At 35.5% G+C, this 14,343-nt stretch overlaps 1 protein-coding gene across 4 annotated transcripts in view; it reads left to right on the top strand.

Moving 5' to 3' along the window:
• LOC129229325 (cellular tumor antigen p53-like) overlaps positions 1–14,343 on the top strand; it is a 78,255-nt gene that overhangs the window by 55,658 nt on the left and 8,254 nt on the right. For all 4 annotated transcript variants that reach the window (XM_054863612.1, XM_054863615.1, XM_054863614.1 and 1 more), the window contains one exon: positions 8,823–8,933. In XM_054863612.1, coding sequence (XP_054719587.1) covers positions 8,823–8,933 — 111 coding nt within the window. The remainder of the gene's footprint in view (positions 1–8,822; positions 8,934–14,343) is intronic.

Genomic DNA, 14,343 nt, shown 5'->3' with positions numbered 1-14,343 from the left:
GTCGGGTTTTGGAATGGGGGGCATCTAAAAATTGCAGTTTTGAGTATTTTTTCAGAATTTTTAGAATAAATTTAAAGTGAGAATATTATGTTATACTAAATTTAAAAGCATAAAATTAAAGGTGTTTGACCCCCAAGAGGGATGACAAAACCCACAAATGATACAGAGCCCCCCTATCCCCGTAAAGCGAAGCAGTACCCCCCGAACCCCCCTCCATACATTTCATATGGAAACATTATTTTATGCTAAGAAAATTGTTAGAAATCAAGTGTGTCCATTTTCCAAGAGCGATGGTGCACCTCCTCTCAAAGCTACAACACCCCCCCTCTGCCAAATAAAATAAATCCTCACCCCCCCCCCCACCTTTTATTTCAAGTAGAAGTATTATTTCATGCAAATCTAAAATGCATAAATCAGGACTGTCCACCCCATAAGATCAGTAGCTCACGTCCCAAAACGAAATTATGTACTAAAATATTATCCTTCTCCTCCACCCCCTCTGATGGTGCACATTTGATTAAATGGCCAGAAAAATAACGCTGAACTGTTTTTTGCTTTCAAATGATTTCTCCTAAGCTTGTAACAAAAAGTCTTCGTTATCAAGATGTTTTTTGGAATCTAGATCCTCAGCAAAATCGTTATTGTTGCAGCTATGTCTAACACAGTTTGTGCATATAATTGAGCACTTCAGTCTACTTTCAGACTTTTCAAACATTCACTATATCCAATGAACCCCTCAGAGCAAGCACAAGATTTGAGACGCAGAAAGTCTTCTAGAGCAGAAGGCTTGGCTGTTGTAATAGGACTTCATTTATATTTCTGTGGTGCTTTCTTTACACTCATCAAAAATGACACTAGCTTTCCCATACTTACAAGTGACCTACACGCTGCATTGCTGGCATATTCCCTTGAAACTTACATATCATTACCAAAAATATGTTCAAGCGGGTATCTTCCTTCTATTACATATAAGGCAGTGAGAAGCAAAGGGCAAAATTAAAAATTTGGAGATAACCAGTACAAATGGTTGGTGAACCTCTCCTATATCTTGGGGCAAGAAATGGTCCTAGTAGACCTGGTAGTTGCTTCTATACAGCATGATTTAGAAAAAAAAATCAATGAAAGTCTACCTAGGATCTTATCTTTAAACGCATTTTATTCAAAACTTGAAAATGTCCACTTACATCCCTTTTGCTTCTCATTGCCTCATATATGACACCAGCTGTTCGTTCTGTGATGGTGGATGAACCTTTTGCTTCAGATAAAAGCACTTTAACGATACAGGATTTCTTTCCTTCTGAAACCAGATTCATCGAACACTGATGGAGGATCAGCGCATAACTCGTACCAGAAGTTTTTAGCAATTTGTTATTCCATCTTTACTGTTCATACCATTCGATGTAAAAGATGGTTTGGGCTTACACATCTTTACAGATAGTAACTACTCTCGTAACAGAAGCTAAAGACATAACTGTGCTTACCTAATTTGCAAAGAAATGCCACAAAATTGTTTGACTTCAATATGATTTGATGTTACTACCCGAACGTTAAAGGTCTTATCGCAACTCACCTTATCATCAGCGAGCAATACCCATACCAACTTGAGAGGGAAGAAACTTCTGGGGCTTTAGAAACGGATTGAGATTTCCAAACTGGGAGACAAAAAGGTGTAAATATTTAGCATTCTATTGATGTATTGCTCATTGCTCTCATCAAGACTTGTTCTATCGTTGAATCACTACAGGTTCTAGACCACCTGAATTTGTCACTGCGTTAGATCGATGGATTGCTGATGTTTGATGTGATCAAATTTTTTTTTATCGCATAATGTACTCAAAAGTTTCAGATAGAGTTGCAAGTATATGTCCGCATATTTAGCATAATTCACATAACCAGCTGCGTAAAAGAGAGGTAGCTTGGTGTTTGCAAATGAGAACCCCCACCGACTTAGAGGGTGCAGAATTGCAGCATTGCCCGTCTCACTATTGGCAATTCCGGTTTGTCCCACCCTTACGGTGATGGCAAAAGATTGTAGAGAAGTTGAAGTAAGTTAATCAAGAAGAAGTAGGGAAACTTTGGTCAATTTGGACTTTTTTTATGCTGCACAGGAATTTTTTTTTCCAGCGCTCTAAACAGTTTAATAACTCCAGTCACAAATAATTTGGTTACTGAGCTCGCTTAGATCTTTTAGAATTATCATTCTGACATTACCATATCATTGTGAGGCATTTTGTACTTCGGAAAAGTTTAAGTCAGGGAAATTTTTTCGTGAACTTCACTGCAAATGTGCACTCACTGTGATTTTGGAATGCAAATTCAGGGTCCCCCCCCTCAAAGCGATGGCGCACCCCTTAAGTGTGACGGAGTACCCATCAAGAATAAAAGTCCTCAATAAAGAAAGAAATACCCCTTGAAAAAACTGCCTTAAAAATTCCAATGACGCAAAGCTGCTCCATGGACACCCCCCCCCCATTCCCCCACCCCCCGCCTGTACACCCCGGTTAATTAGAATTTTTTTATGTGAGAGTTTATTGTTTTACTATTATAGAGTGGTTTCTGCGAGGTTTCAGAATTTTTTTTAAGTAATAGAAATTATTTTTATTTAAATAGAGGATTATTTCGTCTCCCCCCCCCCTTCCCCCCAAAACCCGACGCGCAAAGTGCTGGGACTTTTTACCCCTTCTTGCTAGAAGGGTAAGAATTAATTTGCAACAGGTTTCACTTTTTTTTTTTTTTTTGGATGTTTGGGTTTGGCCATTTTTTGGCCTAATTTTACTGTACTATTTCTTTCTCATCTCGTTTCTCGGCGCTTCCAGGTTTCTGTTTCAAGTTTTACAATGTTTGTTTCGCCGATTCGGTTCAATTTATAGCGACCCCGATGTTTCCCAAACAAAATGAGACACCAGACTTCTTTGGCGGTTTTTTGCAGCTGGCAACAACACCCTGGCCAAAGGATGCACATTTAGAAGACCACTTAGCTGGTCAAAGGTTAAGTTTGGGGTAGAAAGGGAAAGGAGACGCGGCATTGTTTGACATTATTCAACACGTGGCTTCAAAGTACCTTACCGAAGCGCGGTTTCTCAAATGTGTTTGCGGCATCTCAAATTTGACCAAAGAAGCGTTACGTTACAGAAAAAAAAGAGGAGGAGTCTAAAAATTAACGTGCAATTTCAAAAGCAAATCGTAAGCCAGCATAACGATGGATACTGTGATGTCACTTCCGATAGACCAACGAAAAAAGAAGCGCAAGATGACCAGAAAAAAAAGACAGAAATAAAAGGACGTTCCGACAAAAATAAAGATAATTTCATGTGGTCTTTTGGTCTCCTTGAGAGTAGGTGACCTGAAGAGCGCTCCTATTTTGGTAAAAATGCTTTTTTTTACATATTCGATTACGAATATGGAGAGGTGGCTTGAAATGGGAAAATGTAGCAAACCTTCTACATCAAATGAACCTTAGCAATTTTTAACAACTGAATCATCATCATCAACATCCACGGAACCACCTTCAAAAAATCAAAAGATTGTGATAGGTAAGTACCATTCTGTTGAGTGTAATACATGCAGGGGCTCCCCGATTTTATACTATTCAGGTGGGGTTACTTCTCTATTTTCCGAATGAAATTCCTAATTACCCACATCACTACATCAAATGAGAATATCTTTTTAATGCAATATTTCGCAAAAAACTACTCGAAATTTGAAGATTCGTCAGAAAAATTTTTCTAGGAAAGGAAAGTTTATGAAAGTTCACAGTGACCTCTTATCGAGTAGCCCCTGAATGCCTGCTAATCAGGTATGCTTTACAGTCAATATTTTGACATTATGAGTCCTATGGGAGCTAATGCGTTCAACTTTCTCTTTTTTTTTTTTGAAATGTTTCAACTTTTATGAATTTTAATGGAATAAATAATACTCCTTTTAGTTATTAAAGCTTAACAGAAAATTATCCTCCATTAATAATCCTGCTTTACTGAGCAAATTGTATTGAAATAACCATTTTAAAACTTATTGTCACGTGTCAGAAAAAAGCAGTTCATTTCTCTATCTCTTCCTCATCGTCCGCTGATCAGAATTCAATTATACACCAAATGCTGTTTGTTCTCTGTGTAGGCCAGTACTTTTCAATCTGTGAGGTGTGCCTCTCAAGGCAGGCCTGTCACTTAAAGAGGATCAGGAGGGGCACTTTCCCTGCTGACTTTGAGAAATTAGAAATTAATGAAATAACATGGGCATGGTTTTTGTTGTTTTTTGGTTTCATATGCATTGAGTGTATGGAGGATTCAACAAAAAAGCAAATTCTGGTGCATTTGTTACAAAAATCCTGAAAAAAATTAAGAAAATACTTTAAAAGGTAGCATTATCAAAATATGATATTATGAGAGCTTAATTATTTGTGTCTTATTTTATTTTTGTAGTTGTGTTTTTCGTACGTTCGTGAATGTCATAACGGTGAATTATATACTTTAATTTTTTAATTAAAAAACATCAAATTAAACTCCTTCGAATCCAACTTGTGCCAAGAACTTAGAGCTGCAGGGTTTATCACTATGTAATATAAAAATTTAATTATACAGTTGTTGCGGCTTATATATGAGTCACATTTTGTTCTAAACAGCTTTGATTCCATAAAGCGGCTGATTCAATAGAGCTGGATTTCGTTTTTGCTGATTTCATTCATTAAGAACGGTTGATTCAATTGTCTACTGTTTCAAAATGTTGAAAATTTGGTGCGGCTACTCTTGGTGTGCCGCCCTTCGTCGTGTAAAGTTGAAAGAAGCTTCAGTGCGCTGAGAAAGTTGAAATGGTATCTAAGGTCGACTATGACACAAAAGCGGTTGAATCATGTTGCTTTATGCTACATTCACAAAAACATCTTGGACGAAATTGATCACAAAAAATAGCACGGATATTCGTATCCCATGTGCAGTCTAGAAAAAATGTATTTGTTGGTATTTAATTTTTTTTTTCTTATTGTGTAATTATGTGAATCAAGATGTACCCGTTTAAAATATTGTATTAAATGTAAACCCATTATATATATATATATATATATATACACGAGTTTTTCTTAATGCAACGCAACTTGAAAATGATAGTCAGAATGGTCCCCCCCAATAAATTTCAGCTGACGACGCCAATGATCAAGGGGTATTTATTTTATTTTTCACGGTAAGTTCATCATACAACTGCTCTAAAAATGACTTTCTTGCATTTCCTGATGTTGAATTATATATAATTCCTTCACCACACAAAAAGAAAGTTCCTTCCAAATGGAGTCTAAAAGTCTTACATGTCTGAAGCCAAGGTTCAGAACTCTTTCTATCATAAGTCATTGAACTTTTTGAAATATAGTAAAATAAACACTATGAATAGGTTTAACTGATCGTCTAGACATAAATTTTACAGTTGAAAATTTTTTTGCACAAGGTTTCACCCATTTGTTCATGCTGCTCACCTAGGGCTGGGAGAAAAAAAAAACATGTTTATGCATTCAAAAAGTAATTCAGATCTTTTTTAAAAAATTATAATTGAACACATCTTTCAAAATGAAGAAAAATGGCTGAATCTTTTAGCAAAAATTAAAAATTCGCATTTTTGAGTTCAAAGAGATAGGTGATTTGAACAGCAAATTGAAGTAGCAGAAAAAGCTATTTTTGTGCTGCTGTGTGCCATCCATGATCGTAAACGAGAACAAAATACCACTTTCTTTTTTTGAGCAATCACGATTGCTTATTGCTTTCATTTGACTGTTTTTGGCGTGCTATCATTTTTCCCACCGGCGCGGCACCACCCTCTGCCAGCACCACCCGTTGCGTCGGCCGGCCTCACGATGCTGCTCCTCTAGTGAAAACCGTCTCCAGGTTGCGTCCATATCGTACAGACACACGCATACATACACGCACCAACACACACTAACACATACACAAACACCACCATACACACATACCCCTACACACAAACACATACACACACGCGTGCATACAGACACCTACACATACACACAAATACACACAACTGCCCACACATTCATGCCCGCACACAGACACATATGCTTACACACACATACACATACTTGGCTTCCTTTTTTTTTTTTATTGTCTTTTTTGTGAAGACCTCCATGCCAAAGTGGAATACGTAATTTAATTTGCTTTTTATTATTTTTAGACCTTTTTAGCAGGACTGCGGAGTCTGAAGGAAAATGGCCAACTCTGACTCCTGGATTTTGAAATGCCCAACTCTGACTCCGGATTTTTTAAAAAAAAATTTTTATTGTATTTTTTTTTAACTTCCTCTCTCCCTTCAGGGGAAGGGGGGAAGCCTCTAAACAGAGATTGAAATATTAATTCCTTTTTATGAAAGTTTCGTATTTTGTTTTTTATTGTAGACCCAAGACGCATACTACGTTAAAAATTCAATTTAAAAATCAAATTTTTAAATTGTTACGAGTTAAAAAGTGAAATGACTTAAAAATCCCTTTTAAACAATTTGAAAAGGATGTCTGTAATTTGCCCCCCTTTAAGTTTAACAAATAGATATTGATCAAATTGTGTGCTTTCAATTTTTTAAAGCTGTAATTTGAGAGAAAAAAAGCTTTTTTTTCTAAATCCAAGTTCTTGAGAGGGGGTGATTTGCCCCGGGTGACACCCATCTGGTAGATGACACCCAAAGTTAATTTCAGAGTTTATAAAAAATGTAAATACTTTAATTCTGAAAATTTTCCTGAATATATTTTAAATTATATTTCATCAATAAAATTTCAATGAAAATAGGGCACATATATGTCAGGAGCTAATTTTACACAAAATGCAACAGTATACAAATTTGTACAAATAGCTTTTACTATATGTATATTTCTTCTGCGCTAAATTTTTAATTTAAATTTTATTGGCTGCTTTAGAATTAACCTTAATATGAAGATTTTAAGATTAACTGCAATTATTGGGTGTTGTAATCAAGAAATCATTTACACTTATTTCGTTCAAACTTTTTAGTGAGGACCAAGCTTATAGAAATAGTCTTAATAAAGAAAAAAACATTAGATTATTTCGTCAAATCTTTTGGATTCGTGCTTTCGCGCCAGAGCTTCTTTGAATTTGCCGATCACCCTTAAACGTTTCAACCTTAGCTACAGGCCTCGACTTACTAATTTGTTATGTTTCTTTTACTATTTTATATAACTGAGATCGAACAAAACACTATATTTCTATTTTTATTTGAAAGTGATTACTTGAAAATGTTAGGCAACAAAACCGTTTGCTGACAGTTGCTATTAAGTTAAAAAGCAAGCAAACTAGGGGACGGCTACAGAAAATTCGGTAAGCACTCAAGCTGGCTGATTGCCATGATGGCAGTTATTTTCTCATTAATATCTTTTCATACATGTAATCAAAACAATTGGCAGTCAGTTTTTAAAAAATGCATGGAGATTCAGTGAAAAGGAAAGAAAAAAGGAAGCCTGGAGTTGGAGTCGGCAAGTTTTCTAACAACTCCGACTCCTTTACCCCAAAATCAGTCCGACTCCGACTCCACATCCCTAATTTTTAAGACATTTGAAATTGTGAGGCATGTTTATAAATTCAGTAGGTTACCGCCCTATAGCCAGAGCTGAGGCAGAAATACAGGAAATACACCGCGAGCTCAGTCAATATTAGCCGAGGACTGCAGTTTCATGCTTATTAGCACTCATCAGCCCGGCATAGGAGTGACTGAGCTGGAGGTGGAAAACCTCTTAAGGAAGCCTAGAGTGCCAAACAAATTGGTAGCTAATACAGAATTAGTGCTGACCAGACGAGTGACCGAAACAATGATTCGGTTCAACTCGAATATTGAACGCAAGGCAGGTATATTCAGTAAGTTAATGCTCTATAGCCAGAACTCAGGCAAAAATACGTGAAATACCATGCCAGCTCAGTCAATTCCAGCAAGGACTGGTCGGTGCTAATTCTGTATTAGCTACCAGTTTGTTTGGCACTCTTGGCTTCCTTAAGAGGTTTTCCACCTCCAGCTCAGTCACTCCTATGCCGATCTGATGAGTACTAATAAGCACGAAACTGCAGTCCTCGGCTGGAATTGACTGAGCTGGCGGTGTATTTCATGTACACATATATGTTCTTTGTTTTATTTATATAGAGTATATTGTTAGTTGATGGAGGAAATTTTAACGTTGCGAAGAAATCAACAGAATTTATGACCTTTATGATCCTAACTGTACGAAAATGTTAAGTTTCTGTAACATAGATTTCCAGCTGTAGTTCTAAACCTGTTCTAAAACTGTTGATTGCAACTTACAGATGTGGAGTTAAATCAGTTTTTGGCGGGTCATGGCTTTCTGTTGACTTGTTTAATCGTACATCTAGATTAGACGATTATTTTCCAGCTTTCTGTAATTTCCAATCGGGATAGCAACTCCAGAGGTAGGGTGTGTGGCTTTCAAATTCCTCAAAAATACTTTTGGAGGTACTAAGCACTCCTTCTGGAGGTAAGCAGAAAAATTTAATCATAAGCATCATCTGGTTTATTTTAAAAAAAAATATTCAGGTTTCTTCTACCCCCCCCCCCCCCCCCGCTGCTTAAATCTTTCTTTTTTCCGCTTGAAGAAGCCTGGCAAGTAAGGAAAAGTAACATTATAATAGTATGTTATCTCAAAATTGGAATATCCCAGTTTTTCTTGCACTAAATGTATGTTGTAATTCAATTATGAGAGTTATTTCCTTATTAAATGTAGTTGTAATATAAGAAGAATTTTAATGTTATACTAAGTATATTTAAAATGTCCTACACATGGTTTAGATTATTCTAGAAAGTTTTATCTGTCCTAGGTATGAAACATTATTTTCATGTAGTCCAAAGTGTCACCTCACAGGCTCTCTATGAGATGGATTTAGCTACTGGACAGTTTAGTGTTGTTGTTCCATATGAAGAACCTCAAAGTATGTATTCAATTAATTTTTGTTACTTAAACTTGAGGTAGTGCAAAGCAAAGGGGTGAAAGTTCAGTTTTTTAAACTTTGAGTAAAATGAGTGGAAAGCTCACACCCAATGTATACTTCTACTAAACGGATTTTTTAAATCTTGCTGCATAGCAGCACCTGCTCAGGTTACCATTACCTCTCACAGGTAAACAATTTTACCTGCCATTTGTACACTCCATTTATTTTTTAAATTTTTGTGCTTACACTCCTTTGTTTCCTGGTGCTTCAATTATGCTTCAGTTCTTAGCCTTTTTCATTGAAAAATCCTCTTGTTGTATGTATTATTTTTCTTGTGTCTCTCTTTATGGAGGCAAATATTTTTTGAACATATGATGTCAATTATTAAATGTATGAATCAATACTTGAGGAGAATATCTTATTTAAAGATGATTTCCACTATCATCATATTTATTTCGATGAATAATGAGTTATGATTTTTTTTTTTTTTTTTTTGTTAATAACTTTATTCCAGAAATCTTAGAGACTATATGATACAAACTATCTGTACTTCGGAGTGAAAGGGTACTCAGTCACTAAAACCAAATGCTGCTCCTCTAGCGACCACCATCTCCAGGTTGGGTCTGTATCCTGCACACACGCATACATACACACACACGAACGCCTACACACACGCTCACATACATACCCATGTACATGCCTACCCAAAGACACACATGCCTACATACACAAACACATGCACATGCCTACACAAAGACACACTATGGAGGGACCTACATACACACATTGGAGCCTCCAAGCACACTCGTGATTGCGAAAAACATAATTTGAATTCAAAATGTCAAAATTCATTTTTTTTTTTTAAAGATGTTCTATGCATTTGTATATACACCCTTGTGAAAATTAATAGAATCAGGCCTTTTTTTTTTTTTTTTTAAGCAAAACCACCTTTATTTGCATCATCTTAATATATAAAAATCTTCTGTACGGACGTTTGTCACCATAAGGCTTTTAAACGGCTGGACCGATTTTGATCAAATATTTTGTGTGTAATTAAGTTGTGGCAAGCATGGTTTCGAAGCACGATGGATTGAATCGGAAACGTTTTTGTTAATCAATTAATTAATTTAAACATTGGATGGTTATATCTCCCAAATGATTAATATTTATTTTAACCTATTGTTGAGCGAGAACTGATGCAGCAGGGGGATGTTGCAGCAGGATTTCCCATTTGTTCTAGATGGGTAGTTAGATTTTTACATTTACAAGCCGAGGAGTCGGTCACCTTTCTCACCTTTAGTCACCTTTTGAAAATTTGGTTACTTTTATTCACCTTTTACAACTTTTGTCACCTTTCTCACCTTTCTTGAAATGCGTCTTAGGATTTTTTTTTTTTTAAATAATTAAATCTTTGAAAAGTATCTGAATGATAGCTTTAACAGTGAAATTAATTAAAAAATAACCTTAAATATGCCCGCCCCCAACTTGTTGTTGTTTAAGAAAAATAGCTATGCTACCGGGAGATCAGGGAATTTTTTTTATTGCTTGCAATTGCACTCTATGAGCAGAACCAGTCTTTCTATCCCTTCTACAAATGGACTTGCTCCTTATTTTCGGGAATGTATGTTAAAGGAAGCATGTTTATCCTATTATATTTTGAGCTTTAATGAAACTACCAATGTCAAAGACAAAAAAGAACTGCAACGAACAATAAAATATTGGTCTGAAAGCCAATGTTGCATCACAACAAGGCATCTCAAAACTTTCTTTTTGGGCAAGGCAGTTGATGAAATTTCGATTGAGAAGCTATGTGAAGCACTTACCGAGATTAATTATCCATGAATAAATGTCTCATGCTTTCCTTTGGATGGTCCTTATGTCAATAAAAAGGTTTTTAGGTTGTTTGACACTATTATCCTTGAGACACGAGAAAAAAGCCCAATAAATATTGGTACTTGCAGTACTCAAACAATGCATAATGCGTATGTCAAATCATTGCAATATTTAGGTGAAGAAGCATCTGAACTTCTTCTTAGTACTTATACAACTAAATACACCTCATCGCAAGTTCCTGAGACACACAACTACCCATTGGCTTACCCTTGGACCTGCAGCAAACAGACTATTGGAACAGTGGGATGCTCTTCAGTATTATTTTTTTAAACATGTGCCTTTAAAAAAGAATTCAGCTATGCAATACAGGTCATATAAAGCTGTAAAGCTGAGCTGCATTTTATCTTTTCATCTGCTGATTTGTTTATGCAGTTCACGAAACGCTTTCAATGCCAAGCACCTATGATACATAAATTGTACCAAGAAATAGAGACCATTGTTCTGACTTTTATGGCTCGGGTTATAAAAGCCTCTGTCATAAAGTAAGTTGATTTTTTAAACGTAGACACGGATGAACTGTTTGCAGTTGGTAACAGACTAACTCTTGAAGATCTCGTTGTTAGTGGAGAGGTGATAGATGAACTGTCAAAACTGAAGGAAAATGAAAAGGTTATGTTTTTAAGAGCTGTTAAAAAGCATTGTGTGACTGCATGCAAGTATGTAATAGAAAAAAGTTGCATTTCGAACGGGTTTTCAATTTTTGGATCCAAAAGAGAGAAGTAAATCTAGAAGCTGTAAGGATTTGATAAAGGTTGCCAAAATCATGCCTTTTAATGTTCCACTCGATAAGTTGCAAGATGAATGGAAACTTTTGCAGCTGGAAAAAGATGATGAAGCATCCGAAAACAAAACCATTGATATCTACTGGCAGCAGCACATTTCAAAAAAGGACTCAACTTCCAATGTTCTAATGTTTCTAAGGTGATAAACGCTTCACTTGCATTATCACATGGTAATGCTGACATTGAAAGACTATTTTCTATTTCAAAGCACCTTTTTGGTGAAAATAAGACAGCAAGGACTGAAAGATTTTTAAACAGCATACTTATAGTTAAAGACGCTGTAAAAGAATATCCTCATTTGCTTTCTTTACCAATTGGTCCAGAAATAATTAAATGTGCACAACAAGCACACGTAAATTACACAACATACATGGATGAATGTAAAAGGAAAAAGGATTTGGAATTGAAACAGAAGCAAAAAAAAAGAGCAAAAAAGAAAGGATTGTGAAGAAGAAACTAAGAAAATGGAAAAAATTAAAACATATATTGAAAGTGAAACTGTAGAAATCTTTACAAAAAGCATATAGGGCTATTTTGGTAAAAGTCAGTAAAAAGGGATAATCCTTTTCTGTTTTTTGAGTTCTTTACAAATTGCTTTTGGTCACCTTTTAGTTACTTTTTTGTCACCTTTTAGTCACCTTTGTTTTCAAATTTGTCACCTTTCTCACTTTTTTCAAAGGCCAACAGCAGTCCTTGGCCTGCATTTAATATCTCAGGACGTTTTTTATCCTTTGAGTATGGCTGAAGGAACAAACCATCAAGTACGGGAGAAAAAATAGTTAATGAAACAACTGCTCAGTGGGCATTAGATAAATCAAGTTGTAATATATATACGCATTGCGACAGCAAGCAGCGAAAAATATTTTCTTTTTACTTATTTTTTTTCAACAAAATGGTTCAAACACTTGGTAGTTTATTGAATTTTTTTAACTTTTCAATTTACAAAGTTTGAACAGAACAACGTCTGTCGGGTGCTCTAGTTTAATTATAAAATTAAAATCACCGCTTTGTATGCCACCCCCCCTCCCACTTTTTTTTTTGTCCAGCGCCATTTTTACTCTACTGGGCTAAGAGTCAACTAGTCTAGTTTGCACTTTTCTTTGAATCCTTGATCTCTAAACCATGTTTTTAGCAAAGCTCAAGTCATTTTTTTCTTTTCTTGTGCAATCAAATTTTTACTCAATATCACAATGGCCTGCTTTCCTCTTCCGTGGAGAGGCAAAACAAAAAGAGGATCCATGGCTAACAAAAAGATAAAAAGTGACCAGATTGAGAAAAACAGCAAAAATATAGAAATTTATAACACTTAAGCAAAACACAATATTTTTGACAAAAAAAACGTGAGGTTATAAGGCCTAATCAACTGGTAGGCTAAACAGCTGTTATAAACAAAGACTAAACAACCTAAAAAATTCAAAAATTAAAAAGTCCCAAACTGATTCCATTAATTCGCACAAGGGTGTATGTTTGTACAATATGCACACACTAAACTAAACTAAACTTTAATCAAACTAAACTTCATATCAATGAAAATGTATTAAAATTTTAGTTGAACAGTTCCACTAATTGATGTCACTGACAAACTAATTCTGTTTTGTGCATACATTACAATGTAGCAAATAATACTTTGATGCAGTGGCGTAGCTACGCTTTCTGCTGCCCGGGGCGGTTCCTCAATTTGCCGCCCTTTTGATGGAAAATAGTTAATACATTAAAGAGTCAAAAGTGTTTTAATAAGATTTTAATAAAGAAGAAAATAAAAAATTTCCTTTTTATTTTTCTTGCAGAAGTAAAAAAAAAAGAAATTGAGAGCCCCACCAAAAAATTCAAAAAGTTAAGTCAAAATTCGGAATTTTAAGCAATTTTTGGTAACGCTTATAAAAAAAAGAGGCTTTGAGCTCCCTCCAGATTTTTTTTCCCTAAATTAAAATAAGTTTTATGTTTTCTTTGGTGATGTTAGGGGTTTTGGACTTCTCAAGAAAATGTGATGGAATTGAAGTCTTATAAAAGCAATTTTAGACTGTCTTTGGATGCGTGAAGATATTGGGGAAGGTTCAGCTGTGCTGTCCGGAAAGCTAGTCAACTGAACTAAAAACACGTAAATGTAGGCTGTATCTAGTAGTGTAAGGGCCTCTCCTAACTCCAACAAAGACTAGATTTTCCTCCTGAAATATTTTCAAACTTGAAATCAATTTTGCAGTCTATCTTTAATGACGTTAAAGAGAATAGGGAATGTTCGGGAGTTCTGTAGAAATTTTCTGATGGCAAAGTTTCAAAACGTTAAAGTAGGCTATCTTTGACGGCACAAGTTTTCAACTATTTCCAAAAATGTCGAAGTCATGTGGTTTTCCCGTCTCCCTATGAAACTTTTTGAAAATGACGTCCAAAAAACGCGACTTTATCCGTTGTTTGACGGACAACGTCATGAGAGAGAGAGTTCGGTGATGGGTTTCCCACCCGAAATCTCTTTTGAAACTATTGCTCATTTTAAGCTGTTCATTACTGAGAAAAAAAAAGGCTTTGCGGTCTTTCATCAGAAATTTCTAAAAACGGACTTTTTAGCCAACTGTGATGACGTTAGGTGATTTAGTGCGCATTTGGGGTCCCTATCTTAGAATATTTCAGAAATTTAAGTTTTAAAAACCCAACTTTAAGCTTTTTTTGGAGACGTTGGATGGGGATTTTAAAGTTCAAAGTTGATATCCTTAATACACGTATTAGACTATCTTTTATCA

The sequence above is a fragment of the Uloborus diversus genome, chromosome 9 (genome assembly GCF_026930045.1).
Source record: "Uloborus diversus isolate 005 chromosome 9, Udiv.v.3.1, whole genome shotgun sequence".
Lineage (NCBI taxonomy): Eukaryota > Metazoa > Arthropoda > Arachnida > Araneae > Uloboridae > Uloborus > Uloborus diversus.
This window is presented reverse-complemented; position numbering and strand designations above follow the sequence as displayed.